The 24,863-nt window shown below is 37.4% G+C and overlaps 2 protein-coding genes across 5 annotated transcripts in view; one reads left to right on the top strand and one right to left on the bottom strand.

Moving 5' to 3' along the window:
• Window positions 1-5,594: 5,594 nt before the first annotated feature.
• hddc2 (HD domain containing 2) lies at window positions 5,595-12,546 on the top strand. The gene is made up of 6 exons (XM_036582122.1): window positions 5,595-5,685; window positions 6,685-6,806; window positions 7,722-7,824; window positions 7,972-8,040; window positions 9,580-9,718; window positions 11,455-12,546. The coding sequence occupies exons 1-6, from the start codon at window positions 5,641-5,643 to the stop codon at window positions 11,592-11,594; spliced, it is 618 nt and encodes a 205-aa protein (XP_036438015.1). The 5' UTR covers window positions 5,595-5,640; the 3' UTR covers window positions 11,595-12,546.
• A 1,230-nt stretch (window positions 12,547-13,776) lies between these two features.
• tpd52l1 (tpd52 like 1) overlaps window positions 13,777-24,863 on the bottom strand; it is a 41,199-nt gene continuing 30,112 nt past the window's right edge. For 2 of the 4 annotated variants that reach the window (XM_036582118.1, XM_036582121.1), the window contains exons 5-8: window positions 21,982-21,996; window positions 19,177-19,215; window positions 17,624-17,684; window positions 13,777-14,207 (exon numbers count right to left, since the gene is read on the bottom strand). In XM_036582118.1, coding sequence (XP_036438011.1) covers window positions 14,085-14,207; window positions 17,624-17,684; window positions 19,177-19,215; window positions 21,982-21,996 — 238 coding nt within the window. In that variant the 3' untranslated portion in view covers window positions 13,777-14,084. The remainder of the gene's footprint in view (window positions 14,208-17,623; window positions 17,685-19,176; window positions 19,216-21,981; window positions 21,997-24,863) is intronic. The other 2 variants (XM_036582119.1, XM_036582120.1) reach the window with 2 other exon arrangements.

The following is a 24,863-nucleotide window of genomic DNA, read 5'->3' as shown; positions in this document are numbered from 1 at the left end:
GTGTTTATTAAGTGGCAATATTTTCGTGTCAAATCAAAACTTTATAACTCCATTTTGGTTTTATTTTGTTTTGTTTGTAAAGCTGCCCTTTATATTGTATGAACATTTTATGATGAATGGTCCAATAGAAACGCTCCAAAATGACTTAACTTTATGATTACATTAACGTCCATTAAAATTGAGAATGTTTTTTAGTTTTATTATAAAGAGGTATACAGAGATTTGAGGTTTTCAGTGATATCCTTATAACATGCTACTAAGTAATGTTCTGAATGTCCTGCGTGATTTAAGTGGTGAGGGTCCTTTACTTCGTCTCTCTACAGCAGGCTGGGTGAATCTAATCACCACTGCAGATAGCAGCGCAGCGAGGGCCGGTCAGCCGGCTGCAAAAACAGCAGAGTGCTGAGTGCAGGCGGGCCGTGGGCTTCAGCAGGCCTCTGTGTGAACACCCTCTGTAAACATCCCTCAGCACTGCGCCATTCTCACGAGAAACTGGCCCCAACGTCACGGCCCTCTCTGGGACAACTCACAACTTCCACAGAGCGGCGAAAAATCCCCCCGAAGAGTTCCCAGAGCATTTTTAGGCCGCTCTGCTAATTTTAGAGCCCCTCTGGTTAACTGAGGTCAGAGGTCAGGCTAACATTTCAAATGCAATACAGCCATCCGGTTAAAAATAGCAGGATGGGACAATGCTGAGAGAGATGAGCGGTCAGCAGACCCGTGTTCCTCCGCAGGGCTGGCCGTTTGTCTGTTTTGTTCTGCCAGAAGAGGATGGGGGAGGAACGATGTGTTTCCTGTAAATAAAAGGAGGTGCACAGCTATCATTGTTTTGACAACGGAAGCCGTGTGGATGTTTTTCTTTCTCTGACACTCCTCACGTCTACCTGTGAAAAGAGGCAATCCCCGCAGGGTCCGACGGGAATCAGCCTCATTCACAAGTCGAAATGAGAATCTCAATGTCAAGTGGACTTCTGGGCAAGTAAAGAGCCTCATGCTTAAAATAAATGCAGGAATAATTAAGTTTTATTTGAAAAGAAAACACATATACCATATAAAAGGAACACTCCAGTGTTATTCAACCTGATCCCTATCTGCTGCATCTGTCTCAAATGTCTGACTAGCATGGACAGTAATTTTTAAAAACGTTCCTGTATTTAGAAAAGAACTAAAACATGCCAACATGACTTTCACTTATAATAGAACCCAGTGGAGCTGGGAGCTGAAGCAATGTGTTTTCAGTTCTTTTGTTTAGTACATGGAAACACATTCAAATTATTGTCCATGGTAAGTGACTGTAAAGTTCCAAATGTGGCAGGTAGAGATTAGGCCGAAAAATGCTGATGTACGTCTATAATATTGTTTACAATGTGATGGGAAAAGCCATTTTTAAACATTTCCTGGTATTTGTGAAACAGGCCCGATCATTTTCTGCATTTATACTTTTTTATCTCTTCATCTCGATATGATTGGGTAATATCTCACTTGATAACATATAATAGCTACAGTACAAACTCACTGTGTTGTACAGGGAAACAGAACGTCTGCTGAATGAAATGAACCTCACCTGTTTGAGTTTATATGTTGAAAATAGAGCCTAAGGCCCAGTCCCATTTCTTATTTTTACCTCTACCCCTTGTTTTTGAGTGTCACCTTGCCCATTGGAACTGAGTTACAAGGGTAGTGGGTGAAATCTTCCCCTATGAAATGGAACAACCCTCAAATAAAAAAGATCATTACTTTATTAACAGGCTACTAGTGGTGCTCTGTAGGCGACCCAACAATTATTTATTATTGCCCAGGCTTAATTCTTTGGTGATATGAAGCTGAAGTAAGCTATTTGCCAGCTTCTTCTTCAGATTTTCCCATTCCACATTAAATGCTGCAGCAGTTACATTCTGACACCTCAGGTGTCTGAACTGCGGGAAATTTAGCTAGTTAGCTACTGAGACATCAGCTTACTACAAGTGTTTACTCTCATAATTAGATAACTAGCATACATTCATATGCAAAAGTTTGGTCAAATGACACACTTTGTCAATTTTCTGAGTAAAAAATAAGTTAACAGATCCTCTACAGAGCACATTTAATACACACTTACTGTTTGTTTTGCTTAATGTGGCCTGTGAATGGCACTTTTAATGTGCTATGTTCTATTTTTTCTAGTATGTTAAACCAACAAAACATGTTATTAGATCAGTAATGTTCAAACTGTTGCATACGACTGTATTAGTTTCATAGTAGAGTAGATACTGCATAAGTCACACTGGTCATTTCAGTGGGTTCATTCAGTTGAATCAAACATCAGTTATTGTGCAGTACTGTGCAAAAGTCATGAGCTTCTGGAACAATGAGAAGCAAAGCTGATTATTTGGGCACTTGCTTAAGAAAAAAAAACTAGAATAAATACAAATAAACAAATAAACAATACATTGTGGTATGACATGAGTGTGTTAGCTCTCCAGAAGAAAGAAAGTATTTACAGTTACCATCCAATACCAAGTTTATCTAATTAATCTTGCATTAAATTAACATCTTACCAAGTCATGGGCCTGCCAGCGGACCCAAAGTTCTATTACACACTTCTATAACCTAAGAAAAGCGCCATTAGTTTGCATTGTAGTTACTGAATAATGAGCCTTAGTATAAAAAAAGCCTGGAATGTTAAGGGGTGAAATCAGCGCTGCTGATGGAATTTAACAAATCCCTGAGTGCAGCGAAAAGTCACAGGTCACTTTGTCATTTCATCATTTGATCAAACCATCACATGAGACTATATACTGTAAAATGTATAGCCACATACTAACTTATAATGTTTGTTCCTAGATAGGCCTCTGGTAATAGTGGAATAATAAGCCAGCTCAACAGAGTTAATTATTTTAACTTTTTGTATGTTATTAACAATTTAAAATAAAAATGAACTAATTAATTGTTACATTCAAAAGGTTTGAAAAGCTTTCCTTTTTTAATAAAACTGTAATTCATGCTGTTTTTAAAACTATCCCCAGCCTTTTCTCAGGCCATGACAAAGCTAATCACCCATCAGTGAGCACACGTGCACCGCATCAGTGACACATCCTTCCTGCTGCGTTGCTCAATCAGGGCTGATGCAGCTCCCTGGAAGAGTATGCATTGTCTACACCATCCAAACAGTGTGTAGGCCACTCCAGGAAAAAGCATGGCGAGGAAGTGTTCGGACACAGGTGGACGAGCGTGACCTCAGTGATGAGGGCTAAAAGTGTGTCATCAGCATTCGAACATACTGCATGTATATTTAGCAGCGAGGCTCTTCAGGGAGGAAGACGCTCATATCCCCCCTGCACCATAATTAGAGATAGACCGTCCTTCCTGGACAGACAAATTTTCACAAAAAATAGCTTTCTGTGAAGGTGCTGTGAGTGTCTGACTCACCAGCGTAAACGAATAAAAGATCCAGCTAAATTCAAAGCACAGCCGAAAGGGAAAGCCACCAAAATTTTCACCAAGATTCAATCTTCAAGATGTAAACAGTCATTCAGAGTAATGTGACATGCTCCAGTCTAGAGTCTGAATTGTCCACATTGGTGGTGATAGGAACCAGATGCCTCTAAAAGCTACTTTACTGAAATTCCATGATTGTGTGAAATTATGTGAATGTTTTTGTGATTGTTTAAAATAAAGTTTTGGCATTGAACATATTTTTTAAATACACTCGTGGGGGAGGGGGCAGTGTAAAGCAAAATAGCCCCCCCCCCCAATTTGTTTTTTAGATTTACCACTGTTTTGCCTTCATGAACATTACACATCAAAACTCATTGGTGGTTTTGGATAGTAAACAAAGTGTCTATATTTGTGTTGTAGACATCATGACCCCTGGTTCCTATCACCACCACTGTAAAGAAATCTGAGTCAGTAAGTTCCTCTACAGTGAAACTATTTCAAATCAAACCACTTAGGATGAATGTTCACCTCTCAGCCATTGAATTATGTAGAATTTTATAGAAAATAGTGAAATTTCCCTTTAACTTACACTGTAGGCCTATTAAAATGCAATTCTTAATGATTTTATTAAAGATGAATTGAGGATCTTAAATGAATACAGTGTTTACAGCCTGCCACATCTGTGTTGAGTGGTCATTTACCACAGACAACTATTTTGATGTGTTTTCCTGTGCAAAGTAAAAGAAAGAAAACCCACTAACACAAAACACATCACAGAAGTCAATTGGCAGATGCTGGCTTCTATTATAAGCGTGCTTAGTTTGTTCATGCTTTGTTCTTTTACTGAATACAGAGAAACATGTCAAAATGATTGCACAATACAGATGTATCTGATAGAGTTTAGGCTGAAAAATGCTGGTGTTTTTAGATTTGTACAAAAATGTCTCTGAACAAGTTCACAAACACTAAAGAAACATTGTACACCGCATATATGCCAAGGACAAGAGAGTTGCAACAGTCGACAACATCCACTAAAGACAGGAGGATAAAAACAGCCCAACTTTGTAAGCGCTTTAAGAGCAGCGTAGAGTTTTGCCCACCATGTGACGCGCCGTATCAGGGAGTGTTTCCATTTTTAAGATAACATCAGATTCCCACAGACACTCGCAAAGCGCAAGACTGCTACACTTTCAACTTATGATGAGGTCACAGGATGAGAGGAGGCCAAAGCGAAGGCCATCGTTCCTGTCAATACATTTGCTCCCAACACAAATAATGAGTTAAAAAAATAGGTGTTAAAAAGTTAACAGAGTTAACAAAACAGCACAAATAAAAATCTCTCTTACATTCTGCTGACTTACTCTTCATAGTTTGTAGTAGTTTGTAGTAAAAAAAAAACCTCTTTTAAGTCAGCCCTGTTACTGACTATTTAAATTAAATTAAATTTAAAGTTAAAATACCATTTTTTAGTGTGTGCAAAAGGCACCTTAGAAAGTTATATTTAAAAACATATTTATCTGTGCAGTAAGTGTTTATTTGCTTGGAAAAACACTAATATTACAGTAAATAAAAATAATATTAATACTGTTTTTGTGTTTGTCAGCATGTTTGTTTAAGACTTAATAAAGCTCTAATGAAGACATAATAAGACATAATAAAGCTCTGTTTGAGGAAGCCCAGTGTTACTTGTGGTTATCCTTCATTACCTTGTTTGGCTTCATTATTTAAATCGAGCATCTGTAATAAAATCTGTAATAAATCTATGTGCTGGCTGGGAGAGCTGAGGAGAAATCTTCAACCAAAGGAGCTACATTTTTTATTATCACTTTTGCAATTATATCCACTATTTGTATTTTATTTGCGTTGAAATAGAAGGCTGTGGGTGATAGGTATGTCCCTTTTTTTCAAAAATGTATTTATTTATTTAAACCGGGGGTGTGTTATTTTTAAGAGCTATTTGTTAAATGAAATATAAATCCTGCAAAAAATCAACTAAGTCACCCATTCAATGGATTTTGCAGAACATGCGAAGAGCTCGGTGTGGTTTCAGTACCCAGTACTTAACAGAAAGTGCCCAAAATATACATGGATCGTTTTTGAGTATGAATATATTGCCATCTAGTGATGTGTGTAAGCCAACGCCGGAGCTGAGCGTTCAGTTTGTATTCCTACCCATAGGAGGCGCTACAGTTTACTGTGGGTTAATGTGACGGGAGGAACAGAATGGACAACATGCTGCAGTTCATGAAGCTAGTAGGGCAGCTGAAGGTAAACATTAAGCAGTACTTAAGAAGAATGGCTAGTTGATAACGGACGTTTGGTCTTCTTCCCTTGAGTTTGAATCTGTTTTTCGTTTACGAAAAAAGCTAAGGCTGAGATTAACTTTATTGTTCCAATTTTCCGTTCCACCTTAAATGATGCAGTATATCCTGTAACTTAACCTAACTGCTGCACAATTTAACGCTAAGGTGGAAAATTCGAATAAAAGGCCAATTTCAGCTTCATTTTTTGTTTTTGGTTGCTATTTTCGGTTTTCCTTTTACTTCATTTTTCCGTATAATACTGTTTATGGACGGAGAAGCTTTTGAAACTAATCATCAAAGTTTCAGAGGGTTCACTTAAGACACAACGTGATTTTACACAACTAATAAACTAATAAAACTTCACTTTATTAGCTGAATTAGCTAGCTAATGTTGTTTAGGAAAGCTCAACGTTCGTAGAAGAGCTAAGTTAGTGGTATTTGTGTGCTTCTTGCCAGCTAGCTTGCACCCAATGAATCATGGGAATTGTAGGTTTTTTTTTCACTCTCACGCAAGACTACTGCTTTGAAATGTATGAACAAAAATGTGGGAACTGCCATCAAGAGAACATCGAATCCTGCTGAAAAGAGATCATTGGAACCATTAGGATTACAACCTTATGTTTTTACTTTGTAATGGGAATAAGCTTAGTGGTTACCTTAATGGAAACCACTAGTTTCCCGTAGGACACCTTTAGATCCCATTAGAAAACCATGAAGTGCATCAGGAGTCCCAGAAAACCTTTGAAAACCATTATAATCCTTTACACTATGATATCAACCCAAAACACAAATAGCATTACTGAATCTTGGACACCACCAGAAAACTTTAAATGGTTTCTGTCATGTTTTTGAGCAGGGTCATCAGCCACGCAGGGGGGAGTAGCTCTGCCTTTTTGCTGTTTTGCTGTTTAAAGAGTTTGCAAAGACTCATTTTGTTTGTTTGTTTGTTTTTTGTTTGTTTCAGCGCGTGCCACGCACCGGCTGGGTGTACAGGAACGTGCAGTGTCCTGAGAGCGTTTCAGACCACATGTATAGGATGGCAGTGATGGCATTAACAGTGCAGGACACCAGTGTAAACAGAGAGAGGTAGTTTAGTGCTTCCCTGTATGGGTTGAAGGGGAATTCCACTGATTTTTCAAAATTTCTGTGTAATTTTGAAATTTGAAAAATCATTCAGAGTCTTTTGAAGTGAAATAGGTCAGTGTAGAGAAATGATTGACTCAGATTTATTTACAGTGGTGGTGATGGGAACCAAGAGTCACTATGCCTACAATGCAAATATAACCATGTTATTTACTATTCAAAACGATTTACATGCCTTTCATTTTGATAATGGTAAAATCTGAAAAATAAGTGTTCTTTGGGGACTGCCGCACGTGTTTTAGAAACAGTTTAGGCTAAAACCTTCTTAAAACAGTCGTAAAACCATGGAGTCAGGCAGTGTATTCATAACCATTTCATGTAATGACTTTCTGTGAGGGATCTTTTAGAGGCATTAAACTCTTCAGACGTCTGGTTCGTATCACGACTGCTGTGAACAACTCTAAATGACTTTGTTTGCATCATAACGATTTAATTATACAGAAATTTTTAAACATTACTGGAATTTCCCATTAACGTGAGAGATTACACAGATGGTGAACTCTGGTGTCTAAAACAGTTCATTAGGCTGAATGTTTCTTTGCACTGAGCCGGTTATCCTTATAAACAGTGAATCCACAATCGTGTGTACCCCATAGTATGCTGTAATAGTACTATAAAGATCACTTCATCTATATGAAATAGCGTGTGAATAGTATATCGAGGTGCCATCCAACCTAAATCTTAAGTGTGAATAAAGTGATTAGCTGGATCAGGTATGTAAGGCCTCTATGAGTTAGAGATGAAATCTAACATTAGATGGATTCCTGTAAGGAGGGTTGGAGGGGCTCTGTTGTAGAACAAGCAAACTACAATGACACTGTGTAACCTACCACATACCACCCCCCCTTCCCATTTCAGGTGCATGAAGCTTGCCTTAGTCCACGACTTAGCCGAGTGTATTGTGGGGGACATCGCTCCAGCCGATAATGTCAGCAAAGCAGAGAAACACAGACGAGAAAAGGTTTTTTTTTGTTGTTACTTTTAAAGCAATTTAATTGTTTCTTTTGCATTATGTAAGTACACACACAGATGGGTGACACTCCATATGTTAAGTGCTGACCAGAGTCTGTTTCCTCTTATTGTTGTTTTTTTTTTTATACTCTTTCAGGAGGCGATGGTTCGCATTACTGGTCTGTTGAGTGAAGAGCTTCGTAAAGAGTTTTACCAACTGTGGGAGGTGAGTCGAGAAACATTGATTTACTCTGTCCAGTCTGCATGTAATGCCTATTATCTTAGTAAGTCTCTCATTAGATATCTATCTCTGTCTGTCTGTCTCATCTGAAACAATGCATACACAGAGTTGCCAGTTTGTTAGGTACACCTACCTACACTCACTGGCCACTTTATTAGAAACCCTTATGTTGTAGCTACACTCTTAAGAGAGACGGTTCTTCAAGAGTTCTTTAGTAACGAAAATGGTTCTACATAGAACCATGAACTCTCAAAGGACCCTTTGCATGATTAAAGAGTGCTTTGCGTCGTGAAATTGTGCTTCTGATTGATGAAGAATGTGCTGTAGATGGTTCGATACTGAATCTTTTTGGAAAGGGTTCTGCTGTTTTATCGATGTCAACTTCACCAGCCTCCAAACCAGACCTAGACTTTTTCAAAGCTAACAGCAGAAAAACCCTTTTTGGTGTTACAAAGAACCCTTCCCGTAAAGGTTCTATATAGAACCATCTACAGCACATTCTTCATCAATCTGAAGAAAGATTTCACGATGCAGAGAACCCTTTAATCATGCAAAGCGTCCTTTGAGAGTTCATGATTCTATATAGAACCATTTTCTTTACTAAAGAACTCTTAAAGAACCAACCATCTCTTTAATATGTAAAGATGAATCACTTTATGTTGTAATCGCAATTCGAAAGAGTGCAGTTGTGAAACTGCATAAGCTGCAGTTTAATTATAGCCTAACATTATCAACAATGCTGTCTTTCCAAGTTTTAAGTGAGGAGAGTTGACCTAATGACACAGAGCTTGTGAACCAAATGTAGATGAGTTAGACAAATGAGAAGCAACCAAATATGAAAGCACAACCATAACTAGCTAGTAGTCTGGCGTGCTACATTTAGCGTAAGCCAGAAAAAGCTGATATGCTGGACTTCTTGGTAAAAAAAATAGGCCTAGACCTTAATGTGTAGAAAATAATTTCAGTTTAAATTGTGGTCTCAACATTGGTCAGAGACCTTTGATGTTTTCCCCAAATTGCTCAGACGTACTTCTAGCTGCACCTTGTAGGTGTACAATCGGAGACTGCAGCACAATTATGTCTTAGCTCTTCTCTAGCCCATCATCAATTTACTAGCCTCCCCTCTACCCCATTGATGGGAAAAGGGACCACCACAGGACCACCATTGACCAGACGTTGTTTGGGTGGTAGGCCATTCACAGCACAGAAGTGACACTGACGTGGTAGTGTGTGTGGTGCTGGTGTAGATGAGTTTTTACACACGTCACTATACACAGTGTTTAAATTATGCAGGAACAGATGGGCTACAGTCAGTAACTGCAAAATTACAAAGTTCACCTTTATGGCAGGTGCATCTGATAAACCGACAACTCTGTACATGCGTATAATAGCACATTTAAAAAAAATATCATTATTGACTAGATCAAGTTTACTAACATGCTTACCCCTTTATCATTTAGTCAATTATGAGGCAGTGTTGTGCAGTGTAATGTGATGACAGCAGCTCTGTTTGTCACCCTGAAGGAGTATGAGACCCAGTCCAGTTCTGAGGCCAGGCTGGTGAAGGAGTTAGACCAGCTTGAGATGATTCTACAGGCCCATGAATATGAGGAGCTGGAGGGAAAGCCGGGCAGACTGCAAGAATTCTTCACCTCCACTGAAGGTTTATCCCATTCTTTCACATTTCAGTGATGAATACAAACCTCACATTCAGGTTGGGTCAAGTTGGACAATTTAAATGTGCAAAAATATGCCGTCCACGACTCTACAACGAACAAAAGTAATTATATTTGTCTCTCAATCAGTTTTCTTTTAATGTTTAACATTAGTTGATGTCCTGAACCAGCCCTGATACGTTATCTGGCTTTAGATCTTCTTACCTGTTGTCATCCTTAAACTGATGAAACTTAAACTGTGCCACAGCTTTCCATGCACAAAATAGATTCCCACACAAAACATGAAGAGGGCTTAAAAGATTTTTCTGCTATGAATACATCAGTCATTAAAAACAAACAGACAAGGCATAGATGCAATAACTACTGCCATAGTTAGGCTTAAGTTGTTTAAGAGTTGACAAGAATATAGGCTGTAAACATATTATTTATTAAACCTGTGGCAAAAACTATCAAACTACGAAGAACAAAGGGCCTCGTTCACCAATATTAATTTTTTTCTAATATTTGTTCTTGAGAAAGGTCCTAAGAAAAAGTCTATGTCAGATTCATGACGTGTTCTTAAAGCTCAGAATTGTTCACACCTTTGTGCTCTTGAGTGTATGCAGATTCTGTTGTTACCTAAGAACAAATCCCAAATAAGAAAACACTGGTGAATGTCTGCAGCGTTTTTCCAGGTCAGTAGCTCGATCAGAAGCAACTGACGGCGACAGATGATCTGATAGTGTGAGAGGAGAAACGAGTGAATCTTTAGCCCTCTGATCGAGCTCTGAAGTGATCGGAGGCCCTCAGATATTATCAAACATGTTTGTGTATGACTCAAAATGTTCGCAATCCCTTAAGTGTGAGATGGTCAGAGATTTACTCAACTAATAATTTAAACAACAGCCAATCAGAGAGCTAGAAAATCAGAGAAACAGGTAAAGAGTCAAGCATGCACACTGCCTGGACAGGGGAGCGGAGACAGAGGAGCTGCGTGTAAAACACAGGCAGATAAGATATTATTATTATAATGTTATCATGTTTATAATGTGTGGATCCAGACGTCAAGTCACTCTCTTTACAGTTTCAGCTCAGCTGCTAGTTAGCAGTGAAACATTTCTCCAGCTCTCACTGTGACTTCACTGTTTTTCAGCCCCATATTAATCCCCAGTTTGTGCTTTCGCTGTGCAAAAAAGCACAAACAGGTCCAGTAAGTTTAGCTTTGTTTGTGTCATGTAATCTCTGAGGAGATCTGGGAGCTTGAGTTCTTATGTGTAGCCGAAAACCATTATGTGTGTTATACTCTCTCTTTGCCTTGTCTAGTGTGAGCGGCCTCACAACAAAAAAACAAGGAATTCTGGGACAAACTGACGTGAAGTTTGTGATGCTCTCCGTTTTAGAAATGTGATAAGATTTTAAAAGTCGCATAGTGCATGTTGGAGTAAAGTGTTCTAAGAGGATCCTCAGTCTGTCAGCATAAGAAGCAGCATGCAGTCTGTATTTACAGCCCCTTTTTTCTGTGCGCTCAGATGATGTGCAGGTGGTGCAGAAAAGTGGGTATTTTTTAAATCGCTCTTGAAAGCGACTATTATGGATTATGGATTCTCACATTTCAAAATCGACGCACTCAAATCTTCATCACCTTCTGATGCACTTTTACACCCCCAATATAGGCCCATCAGTGGGCAGAAGGCTTGTGAAGGTATGTGCATGTATTAAAAGGGCTGCTTTCTGTTTGTCCCAGGCCGATTTCGTCACCCAGAAGTGCTGGCACTTGTAAAGAGTTTGAACGAGGAGCGAGCTCGCAACATTGCTGGAGCAGGAGAGTCCAGCTCAGAGAAGAAAACAGAGCTGAACTGCCACACAAAACCAAACCCATCATGACCCCAGCAGAAGAGTGACACTACAGCTAATCAGTGTTAAATTTCATGATGTACTATATCACTTTTTTTGGTAATTTATATTACTTTTTACTTTTGGTAATTATTAATTACCACCCACAACAAAAAAAAGATATGAGTGAAGTTTGTCCCTGGTCCTGTAAAGTGTGATTGGCATTAGTCTCTGGTTAAAAAATTCAGGAATTTCATGTTGCATCCCTGCTATCCTCTTTCTCCTTAACTTCCTAAATTTGTTTTACCAGAAGTGTTTTTATATTTTGGCTTAGATTATACCCCCAAATATTCTAAACAGTTCTACTGAACTGTGTTCCTGAAACTATGTTCAAGTGTTTGAAACTGTGTTAACGAAACTGTACAGTACTGTAAAAAGTCTTAGGCTATTTGAGAAAATATGTGAAGCTGTTTATCTGTGCAGTTTGTTGATATCCATCTTTCTATCCATCTATCTGTCCAAGACTTTTGCCCAGTACTGGAATATAGTATATCATACTTTTTCCCCTAACTGACTGTTGTATGGAGGAGAAATTGCAATATCTACCTCATACACAGACTTGGAAAATGTACGTAAACATAACTGTATTTGAATTTCTTTTCCTGATGGTGTGCTTAAACAGAAGTCCTGTGGTTTGGCAAAGTGGGTATGACTCAACATGCACTTACTGCCATGACTGATAAATTGTGATGCAGCTTCCTGTTTATTTACTGTCTCAGCAGATTTAGGCCTTATCCAGGCACTTTTTGAGAATGAGTAGTTGCACATGCTCATTATCCATCCACTCTTTCAGATTTTGAGCTGGTTATAGAACTGTGTACTGTACTATACAATTCATAGCATTTCAGATGAGCAAGCATCAATCTAAAGGTTTTTTGGTTAATCTTACTTTTTGTTTTGGGTTGTTTTGGCCAAAAATATGGCAATAAACACATGAAAAGTTGATGTGACTGCAGTCCTGATGTCTTTAACCACTAGTGTATATTATGATCTAGGACTCCAGCCAAAATGGAACATGTAACCATCGCTACATTTGTTGTAAACATGCCTACTCGCCTCCTCTAGCGGTGCCCCAGCAGTCCCATCTTGAAGGTGGGCAGAACTTTAGAAAAACTACAAGGTGGATGCTTGAGGGTGAATACAAAATTGTAAAAATTCTGTCAAACCAGTGAGGATCAGGGATGCATTGCTGTGTTAGAAAATATGATGTTACACAACAAATAACATTCAATGCAAAGTTAAGGCCGTATTGCCCCTTTAAAATCTAGAGAAGTGGTTGAGTGATGTTCATTTAACTACTGATAAGCCACGATTGGCTGACTTCTCAAGAAATCTTTTAATATTTAAAGTTATACAGAAACTTCCAAATTTATTATACAAGAGGGGACATTGATAACATTATAAAACGTAGTTTACATACAGTTGTTTTTTTAGCATGTTAAATGTGTAAGTCCACAACACAAGTTATATGGAAAAAAATCAAGAAATCATAAACCCAATTTTGCTATAAATTATTACTACTGAATAAACATCACATTTTAAAACTAGTCTGCATGTTGATTCCAGGTAGCTCAGTAACTATAACATGGTTGCATGCATTTTGTTTTGCAGAATGCATGCATAATAAGGATATCTGGGCTATTCATTTATTTGTGCACTGTAAAACAAATGTCTTAATAAAGCATTGGGTCTTGCCTTAGTCCATGCTCAAAGTCCAGTCTATCATTTTAAGTATTTCTTCTTATGATTTTTGAATTTGGGCCAATAAATTGATTCATGATTAGTATTTTTAAACATACTTTCACATATTATGCACTCTTAAAAATAAAGGTTTTTTTAAGGGTTCTTTAGTAAAGATAACAGTTCTATATAGAACCATGAACACTCAAAGAACCCTTTGCATGATTAAAGGATTCTTCAGACAGATGGAGAATGTGCTGTAGGGGGTTCTATACAGCACCAAAAAGGGCTCTTCTACTGTAACAAGCCTGCCATCGTAACAATAGAAGAATCTTTTTTGGTGCTATATAGAACCCTTTTCAAAAAGGTTCTATATAGATCCATCTACAGCACATTCTCCATCAATTCTCCAATAATCATGCAAAGGCTTCCTTGAGTGTTCATGGTTCTATATAGAACCATTTTTTTTTACTAAAGAATCCTTGAAGAACCATCTTTTTTCAAAGTTGTAACAAATAAACACAAACAGCTACCAGGAAGGTAGCGCAACATACGTTTAGTTCATGAATACACTGGATTTCTTTTTCAGTACAAAAGAATGAAACTGATTACATATTTGGATAGAAGCCATACCAAGACACACAACCTCTGGTACATTTTGGTGAAAGAAGTAGGTAAACTGCTTGGTCATGGCTGGTTTACTTGACTCTGGGCTTCAGGAACTCTTTCCTGAGGGCGCGATGCAGCCTCCTGGCCGCAGAGGGGCAGAACCGTTCCATCTCCAGGCTTGTGTCAGGCTGGTTAGCAGGTGTGCTCGCTGTTGTCTGTCAGTGTGTTAGTGGGGGTGTCCTGAGCGCTAGCCTGAGCTGCTGAGGAGAGAACCTCTTCAAAACTTCCTCCACTGCCACTGCTGCCTACCTTCGACTGCTCGGGACAGCAAACAAAAACAACAGCAGGACCGTGTTCAGTAGAGCAAACTCACATATTCAATTAAAGAAGGACTCCAGCATTTTTCAACCTGATCTTTACCCGCTGGATCTGGGGCTGGATTCACAAATGCATTCTTACATTTTTTTCTTAACTACATACTTGAGATAAATTAATTTTCAAAACACTTCTTAAGAATTTTCATTACTTTAAGTTTTCTCTTGAGAACAACTGTAAGAACAAGTGGTATTCTTAGAAAACTTGAATATTTTCTTAACCTTATGATGGTCACACATCTTACACTGTAAGAACTGACAGGATAAGCCTCTTAAGCTGTCACTTCCAGTGACTATTACAACATATAATTGGTAAAATAAGCCAAAGAAGATTTTTTTCTATTGGCTCGTTCCTCCACCAGCACTAGATCTACCTTTATTTTGCTGTCCTCAGCCACTGATAAGACTAAACTGAATAAAAAGGTAATGGAAATATGGATAATTTCAGGTAGTAGGTAAAATGTAATATGATATTGATAGCCTACATGACAAATAACCTGTAGCCTATATATGAAAACAATTACTATTTAAAATAATTAAAACTTCCTTAAGAGATTTGAGGTTTTTTTTTTCTTTCTTTCTTTGTTTATTTTACTAGAACTGTATTTTAGACATATTTTAGGCCTCATTCACCAATAGTCACCAAAGTTTTTTCTTAAATTTGTTCTTGGGAAAGGTCCAAAGAAAAAGTCTATGTCAGATTCATAATGTGTTCTTACACCACAGAATAGATCTTTTTTACCTTTGTGCTCTTGAGCGTGTGTAGATTCTGTTCTTACCTAAGAACCAAATCCCAAATAAGGAAACATTGGTGAATGCCAGGATCTCTGTGAAAACTCTGTAAGTGGGTTTTAAGAAGAAATTTCTTCTTAAGACTGGTTGGTGGCCCACTCTTATGAACATCTTAGCATTTGTCATAAGATCCTTTGGAAGTTTTTTCTTTTGAAAGCTTTTGTGAATCTCACCGCTGTTGACCTGATAGGCAGTTGATGAATTCTACCTGTAAACACTTATGTAAAACATGCATTTCTGTAGAACACTTCATAAACGCTTCAGTCATAGATATTAATAAATTAAGCGGTGTGTAGAATTTGTGGCAGTAACCTGCATAGTGTTGCACGTGGGGTTTTCACAGGCTCCGTCTGATCGCTGATGTGCATTCCGACTAATTTTGATATTCAAGCGTCCGTAAAAGGTTAACAAATGGGTAATTATTGGTAATCATGGGTAAACGCAAAACTAAACAGACTCCAGCTGCCACTCATGTAAGGCTGGAGGCCTACCTTTTTAAGTGAATATACTGCAGAGAAATTGTGTAGAAATACATATTTGAAAACATTTCTTTTACAAAAATCACAAAGGGAAATTGGTAGTTTTCATTGTGGATGAGTAACAGTGACCTCCTTAGAGAAGCTAATGAGCTAACAGAGCCAGTACAACACTGGATGCTGATGAGGACTCGTCATCTTCTCCATGAGATCCTTTCTTCTCAGTGGATGATGTGCTAACATGTTAGTTTGTCAGAGAAATATATTTTCACAGCTTCTGGACTTAGCTAACATGAGCTAGTGATAAAGCTCTGCTATCTCTACCTTCGCAGTTATGTAAACACACCACATTTTACAGCCCTGTAAAAACATGCAGAGGCCTGTAGAGTATTAGAGCGTAGGGGAAAGCAGGGCACACATTCTGTTTTTTGCAAAACTATTTTTTAAGTATTTGAGCCTAACCTAAGATTAGCCTAATAATATTTTTACACATGCTACCTAGACATCTCTACTACAAATGAAAATGTAAACTTTGTTTCCAACACATACTGTCTATAAACAAAGTTGAAAGTAGCAAGATTGCTGCGCAGGAAGCATTTACAGGCAGGGTTTATTGTATCAGACTAAGGGAATGTCTGTAACAGTCACTAGAAAAGTCTGGTAAATCAATGCACTCACAATTAATTCAGTACAACTTTAGGTTGTTTGAACCAGACAAGCTTTGCAACCCGAATACATAAAAATATCTGCATCAAAATAAATATGATTAGTGAAACGAGTCAGTGTCAAACAAGTTATTTTTGACACAACTGAAATTTCTTTTGTTTAAATGACTGGCAGTTTTGAACAAATAATGGGGATATGGATTTATTCCATTGTTTACTGTAGGAGGCTTAGTTGTAACACTGTTAAAACTAACCTCGCCATGTGGAGGCTGTACTTAAGCCTGACTAGCTCTCAATGGCTATGTTTACATGCAAAGATTTTTGCCAGTCTGATTGAATATATTCAGATTATAGATTAAGCCTGAGGTGTTTATATGCTCTCTACTCAACAACCTGATAAAAAAAAAATCTGTTTACATGTACATTACAAGTAATCCGAATGTAGATGTTGCTATGACAACGAGCGTCTCGTGAGTCCAGTCAGCGTTAGACGACCGGCGGTAAGCAGTGCTTCTGTTTTTAAGTCCTTTAAATTTATGGCAGACTCAGAAAAACGTACTTCACATGTACTTATCAAAGAAGGCGAGAGGAAGACGTCATTATCTGAGAGACATAAGATGGACGCCCACCGCCGTCTTTTAAAGTTCAACGTATAAATTTCGCCTCCTCTGCAGACCAGTTTCTGCTCCCGCCATGTTGTATGGTATAAACTTTCGCTATGACGCGACGCACATGCGCAGAACGTACTTAAACTTTCCGACTGGGAATGTAATCAGATACAGGCGTTTACATGGTTGTTATTCTTGTATTTAAAAAAAATATTTACGGTATTATCCACTTCACTGAATCGGATAGAAATTGTATTCACTGCATTTAGTTTGTGCCCTGCTGTCTCTAGTGGTTGTAGCTTTTAATTTGAATTATAAAGTCTAATTTTAGATGTTTATTCATGGAATTTAGGAGCCTCCCAGTAGATTCTATTATAAGTGAGCTTGTGTTTATGGGTTTTCATTTCTGAGTTTTCAAAATTGTTGTCTATGATATTTGACAGTGTGATACAGATGTGAGAGATTAAATCGAAAATTTCTAGATTATACTATTGCAGCCTTTCACTGCCTATTTTCCCTTCTTAGTGGTGCAAGTCTGCTCTAAATGTAGCTCTGAAGGTAAGGCAAGGTCCTGTTAGATCTGTCTTAGATCAGAGTGCTTGCTGGCAGGACTCCTGACACTGGCCTTTATTCAAACAGCTAGGAGCTATGTCTGTTGGCAGGCTGCCGTGAATGACAAAGGAGATAAATGATTAACAGCAGTGGACTAACGGATACTCCTGAGCTGCTGACAGCACCAACACTTCAGGTTTGTCTGAAACCCCTGGTCAATATTGACCCACGCCAAGCGTGCACGCCCTGTCCGGTTAGACCTACCTTGATGTTGGATACAGTGCTTTCAACCTTCTCCTCAAAGGACTTAAAACTAGGCGAGTTCCTGTTGAAAAACAGAGAAAAAACACGTTTATATGATACACTGAATATTTCTCAGTGGTAAGACCTTTATGTTTAGTACTGATGCTCCTGCCATTGACTATCTCAGCTGTTATTATGTGCATGCAGTCACTGGAAGACTTGTCTGTACTGCAGTACTTCAGCCACACAGCTACAATTAGGTTCTAACATCCTGGTTTCAGTTTACCTCTTACATCACATTAAAAGGATATGTGCACTTTCAACTCTGAGACTGCAGGCTATAGTTTTCACTTTCTAAACTGTAATAACGTTTTTAAACCATCATCATCATCACAGAACAGCAGGCTTTGTGCTGGGCGATATATGTTGTCTATACTGGTGCACCATGATATTAACATACCATGATATTGCTATTCCGTTTTAGTGATATGTTTAACGATATATTTGATTGATAATGAGCATTATATCAATGATATAAAGGCCGTTAAATGTGGTTGTCCTTGTTACTAAGTGGTTTGTTTTCAGTTTTTGGTAACCAAAAGTTAAAGGGGCATTCAACCAAGGTTTGATGATTCAGTCTTTGAGATATAAACAAAGTCCTTCAAAGTGGTTTGATGAGAAATGATGCACTGTGGAGAAGCTTACTGAATCAGATTTCTTTACAGTGGTGAAACCAGGGGTTGTGTTGGCTTTATTTACTAAGGGAAATGACCACTGAACCAACACGTCTTTGAGTTTTCTATATGATGTTGATCATGGTAAACTAGTGGTAAATCTAAAAAAAATAAGTTTTCTTTGAGGACTATTTTGCCTTACAACACCCTGTATGTACCTCATAATCAGGAATGTATTTTAAAGAAATAATGCCAAAACTATGATAAAACAAGCAGCACATTCATAACTGTGGAATTTCAGTAAGGTAGCTTTTACAGGCATTAAACTCTGTGGACGCCTGGTTCCTATCACCACCACTGTGAACAATTCTGCCTCTTTTACTTCAAACCACTCTGAATGACATTGTTTACAGAACTTAATGACTGAATTATGGTAAAATTTGGGTAAATTAGTGGAATTCCCTTTCAATTGTTTGTCAGTAAAAAAGTTCTTATATGTAAAATAGTGATAACTATGAAAAAAAAAGTTTTCTTTTGGGACTGTTTTGCCTAAATACACTTTGCACGTACTTGGATTTCAGGCCAAAAGCTTAAAGTAAAATTACTGTAAAACAATGTCTCAGCCAGCACATTCAAAACCATGAGGGAGGTCATTAAACACCAGATGTCTGGTTCCTATCACCACCACTATGAACAATTCTGATCAGCTAAGTTGCTCTACAGCAGAGCATTACAGGTTTGTAAGGCATTCTTATAGTTTAGAGTATCAACACTCAGCAAGAACGGGTTCATTAACTTTAGGCTAAGTGATATACTCACAGAAAACTGTGATATTGAATTTTATCAGTATCACTCAGCATTAATTTGGTGATTAAATTAAACATACTCAGTCATATTTACCTCATAGCGGGCATGCTCATAGAGTGGCGTATAGAGTAGCTGTCCCAAGAAAGCATGGTCAGGCAAGAAAGAGACTGTTAGCATGAATAAACACAAGACAGCACATATAGCACAAACAGCACACCAGAAAAGGATTAGCCAGTACACCACAGAAAGGTACAGTACATTGTAACTGAAAACTTCCTGTTTTTCAGTAAAAGTTAGTCATATGTTCCCAGAATTACTGGCACCACTGTTTGTTTGTTTGTTTATTTATTTATTTATTTGCTGGATCTTATGCTGAAGGTATGAGAAATCTAAACTTTCAGTGACGTGAAATTATTCAGATAAAAAAAATATAAAAACTTGTCACAGATGACTTACCTATGCTCTGCCCCAAATGTGTTCTTTTGTAGCTACTGCTGATAGTTTAAACAAGCTTTACAGAACTGTGGCAAAAAAAAAATCTATTCAGTCTAATGAGAAACGCGCTTATCTCAGTTTTTGTCAGAATAGCTAAAGTATTCACATTAAAATTGCTGTAGAAGTGCTATATAACATTGGGCCTCACTCACCAACCTTAACCTATTCTTAAGAGGTTTCTCTATAAAACCCAATTATACATTGACATTCACCAGTGTTTTCTTTTCTGCCGTTTAAGAGCACATCATGAATCTGACAGACTTTTTAGAACCTTTCTCAAGAACAAATGTAAGAAAAAACTTGGATACTGATTCATGAGGCCCATTGAGTTTCTAGTTTAAATGCTATGCTAGGCTAAGTTGTAAAGGAAAACAAATAAAATTTGCAACTATGCCGAACTTATTACCACCAATAACAATGTGACTTCTTACGCATATAAAATAAATACCAGGAAATTAAAATGCTCTAAATTTAGGCCTTTTGACAAAAACTGAGTGTGCAGTTTCTCCTTATGCTGAATAGGATTTCTGCCAGCATCATCATTCTTCTGCTTGTCCAACAGTTACTACAGAAGAATGCATTTGTAGCTGGAGCATAGACAGGTCAATTATTCTCACCCCTCAAAATTCTTATGAACAAAATCTAATTGATGGTTATAGGTGCCAATAATTTTGAAGGGCACTGTAAGTGTGAGAAATTGACTTTATCTAAACAATAAACATTTTGCATGGATTATGCTGTGCAATATGCATGTCTGGTGAGTAGAGACGCACTGATATGGGAATTGTGGGCTGAAGCCAAAGCCATTGTCTTATATTTTTCCTGGACGTATCCATGCATAAACATTTATAAACCGTAGAAATTTGGACTACCTGGATTAGCGTTACAGAGAAATTTAACATATACTTGTAGAAGCTTACAAATGTAGTCAAATTAATAGAATGCAGACATTTTAGCACAGCCCAACAAATACGAAATCAAATGCCAATTTGAAATATCGCTGAAATCTAGACATCTGAAGCTGATAATTATTTTAAAGCAAATATCTGTCAGTACTGATATGATTCCAATATCATTGTGTGTCCCTACTGGTGGGTACAAATACACTACATGCAGATGCACTGCTAAAAAATTTAATCTTAGCAAGTGAAATTACTAAGTAAATATCTACTCAATATATGTAGTATTTCTCATTTTGAAACTGTTGTAAGCTTACTATATGATTATTTCACTAGACCTTTTTGTTACTTTTCAGTGATTTTAGTAAGTGACATTATCTTACTATATAAGCAGATAATTCAAGCACATTTCTTACAACAAGCAAAATTATCTGCCAATACAGTGAGATCATTTCATTTCAGTAAAATCACTTAAAACAAGTAAAGGTCTAGAAATGAGTGAAAATCTTATTGTAAGTCTAAAAATGAACAATTTTAGAAATATTGAGATTTAAGATAATTTTGCTTGCCAAGATACCTTTTTGTCAGTTTGGTTTAACTGTAGCATGTTGGGATCAGTCTATTTAAAGTGCTGTATCAGTTCCTACTTGCAGTTTCCACCACAGGTCTACTGGAAGTAACACACATGCCTAGCAAAGCAGACAAAGCTAAACTAACAGCTAAATGCTACACTCTTAAAAAAGATGGTTCTTCAAGGGTTCTTTAGTGAAGACAGTGGTCCTATATTGAACCATGAACACTCAAGGACCATGTGCATGCTTAAAGGGTTCTTTGCAAGGTGAAATGGTTTTTTCTGATTGATAGAGAACCTTTTTGAAAATGGTTCTATATAGCACCAAATGGCAAGCTTGTTTACAACAGAAAAAACATTTTTGGTGCTACACGGAACCATTTACAAAAAGAATAACACATTCTCCATCAAAGAAGAACCATTTTACCATGCAGTGAACCATTTAAGCATGAAAAGGACTCTAAATAGAACCACTACCTTTACTGAAAAAACCCTTAAAGAATCATCTTTAAGAGAGTAGCATTTCCTAGCCTAGCATTCCTAGCATTACCTTGATTGTGAACTGAGGGGCAAAAGAGACAGAATTATATGCTGAATTCACTTTTGTAGCATATATAACTATTATGTTATTTTTTACACAATATAATATAATACTGACCATGAATAATAAGCTTTGTGTACACCGCATGCTTTAGCAATTAGCTCTTATTGGACTGGCATGGCTAGAAAGTAACAGATTAGCCTACAGTAGCCTCTACAGCTAATGGTATTCAGCTGCTCTCTGGTGTCATGAGGGAGATTACATGGGAATATGTGCGTCTCGCGTACAGGTCAGTTTGGTTCTGTTTCAGGAGATTTTCTCAAATATCATGCAGAGACTGAAAAACACTTCAGACCACATGTACAGACTCATGCAAGCACCCAGTATCTTACCCTATTGAATGTGATCTTTTGATATGCAACAGGAGAAGAAAGAAACACTTTACTGAGAGGTGTGTCACAGCAAACTACCTACACACACACATACACACACAGCTGACCCTCAGAGTAAGAAAAACCAAACAAATCAGGTATAAATATTGATGAGGCACTGATGAAGTAGAAGTAGAAGGTTATTAGGCTATTCGAGGGCTATTTGACTTGCTGATGAACCTTTTCATTGCCAAATTGCAGCAAACGCAAAAGACTTGGAGCACACAAAACAGGCAATTATGTAAATAGGACCAGTTCATCATCTATAAAAGGCTGCATCAGTGTCTGATTGTACAAAAAGTGCATGCATTATTGAAGACGAGTGCAGACTGATATAAAGCTCGGTGGAGCATATGTTATAATGCTAAAGCTTTGTTTTTAGTGACGGAGATGAATTAAAACCATGTAATGTGTTCTAGGGCTGCAAGATATGGCAATATATATGGCAACTGCAATTTTATTGCTATTCCATTTGCAATTTAAAAGAAGTCAGACAACCAAAGCAAGCTGTTAAAAACATATATCTGGGCAGTAAACTTTTTTTTGCTTTTAAACAGACTACACTGACCTTTCTACTGAATTTCTTCAGTCCCACAGTAAAAAGAAAACATTAAAAACAAGCAGTTAAGCACTCAGACCTTAGATATTTACACAGATTATGCTGTGATCTATTTAAATCTAATCTATATTAAGGCAGTAATAGAAATTACAATAAGATAAATATATACAAAATCATCATGTACACTGGATTTTCTATTGGCTGTCCCAAACCCTAATCCCTAAATTTACAACTTGGAAAATAATACTTACATTTTAATGTTTAAAAAGTTGAAAGTTGAATGATTTAGATTTATCATGAGGTATTTTTTTTAAAAAAAAACTTAAAAAAAAATGCTGTCCCACTTTTCATGTCACTACCGAAACACAACCAAAATTTTAGTCCATAGGTGGGGCCTTTTTAGCCAAACCCCTGCATGTTCAAGCAGGAAGTGAGACTGCATGTTTTAATAAAAACGTCATGATTTTATGTATGTATAACTGTTCAAAGCTGTGTTAGCTTGTCATGTATTGGCTAGAGTTTGTACGATATGATCAAAATTAACTAAAATTGTCACTATTGAAACAGTCAATACTGAAACACTTGGTAAAGTTTCAGTAGTGTTATGATTGTTTTGTTTAAACAATCCATTTTGTCACTATCATTTATTTTAATAAAATAAACATAATTAAGGTATATGGTCATTCAAAGCAAAATGAACACTAATGAACACTGACATACATAATATTATTACTTACTATATTAATATTGTTTGTTTTTATTCTAATATCAGTATTTTTCTGCATAAAAAAACACTTACTGTCCAATTAAATAGCTTTTAGTACTGTATTTTAAACACATCAGCGTATCATTGTGGTTTTAGATTAACCTGTATTATTCTTGGCCAAAATCATTTACATTTGTTAGATCATGTGAGTGCCTAAATTTATCAAAGCACCCACAGATACAGCTGAGGTTGTCCAGGATGAGGATATTCACAGTATGGGTGGGCAGTATGATGATACACCATATGGCTGTACTGAGTACTGAGTTCAGGTGTTTCAGCCACACTCACTGCTAAGAGGTCTAACAAATCAAGCACATAGCCATGCAATCTCCACAGACAAACACTGGCAGTAGAATGGGTTGTACTGAAAAGCTTAGTGACTTTAAACATGGCACTGTCACAGGACACCCCTGCCTTGCTAGATCTGCCCCGGTCAACTGTAAGTGCTATTACTGTGAAATGGAAGCATCTCAGCCACGAATCAGTAGACCATACAAACAAAAAGTATGTGGTCAGGTGTCCACATACCTTAGGCCATATTTATCATTATCATGTCACGTAATTTTTTTCTAAGTATGGTTACCTTGGATACCTTGAGCACTTAAAGAACACTAACCAACTGCATGTTTTATTACTAAGAGAGAACATTTAGCTCTGTTTAATTGATTCCTTTTTGTCTGGTCCAACCTATCACCGTTTCAGAAAAAATTACTGTGATGCTTATCGCCTTGGAAGTATTGTGAAGTTATGTTTTTGCCATATCACCCACTCCTAACTCATAGCACACAATAAAACATTTAAGTTGCTGGGCTAAACGCATGTTGTAGCCTTCTGCAATGTCAATGTTGCAAAGGCTAATATCGCAGTAACAATTATCAAAGACTATACTGTGCAGCCATAGTGTTCATAATTCTCAGGTCATGCAAATTTACAAAAACTAACATTTGTGAAACATTAGACATCTGTTTACACTGCAAAGATGAAAGGATAAAACCACACACATGCACTAAAAGAGGAAAACCCCAAAACAGACACATGCACATACCTCCTGGAATACAGTAACTCAAATATGCTGGAGTGAAATGAGGAGAACGAGGGGTTGGATTTACAATATAGTACAATATAATAGAAAAACAACTGTTAGTTTACTGTAATGATAGAGGACGGACTTGAATGTGTGAAGCAAATAACAGAGGAAGAAAACAAAGGCCTCAGTCACAGAGAATGATACAGTATCATGATAAAGGAAACATTGTGTCTGCCTAAAGAAATGACAGACAGTTACTGCAGTGTTCTGGGCACAAGACACTGGCAGAACGATGGCAGACGGCACTGCGTGTTTACCATCTGCAAAGCGTCACCCTCAGGACCAGGATGTGCTCAACTGTACAACTAGAACAAACAATGCTTAAAGGGCCCACATCACTCATATCACAAACAACTATACATCTATACATCTGAAATTAGTGGCTGAAGAACTTAAGCAGCCCAGACTGCTTTACGAATGTGGTTCAATAT

This window comes from Colossoma macropomum, unplaced genomic scaffold, assembly GCF_904425465.1.
Source record: "Colossoma macropomum unplaced genomic scaffold, Colossoma_macropomum, whole genome shotgun sequence".
Lineage (NCBI taxonomy): Eukaryota > Metazoa > Chordata > Actinopteri > Characiformes > Serrasalmidae > Colossoma > Colossoma macropomum.
Note: the sequence above shows the minus strand (reverse complement) of the source record. Positions and strands in the feature narration are given on the sequence as shown.

Bases quoted from the DNA above. Each gene is read 5' to 3' on its own strand.
- hddc2 (XM_036582122.1), top strand. From the start codon at position 5,641: ATGGACAACATGCTGCAGTTCATGAAGCTAGTAGGGCAGCTGAAG. The intron at 8,041-9,579 runs GTGAGTCGAGAA...GTCACCCTGAAG, and splicing joins AGTTTTACCAACTGTGGGAG to GAGTATGAGACCCAGTCCAG. The intron at 9,719-11,454 runs GTTTATCCCATT...TGTTTGTCCCAG, and splicing joins ATTCTTCACCTCCACTGAAG to GCCGATTTCGTCACCCAGAA.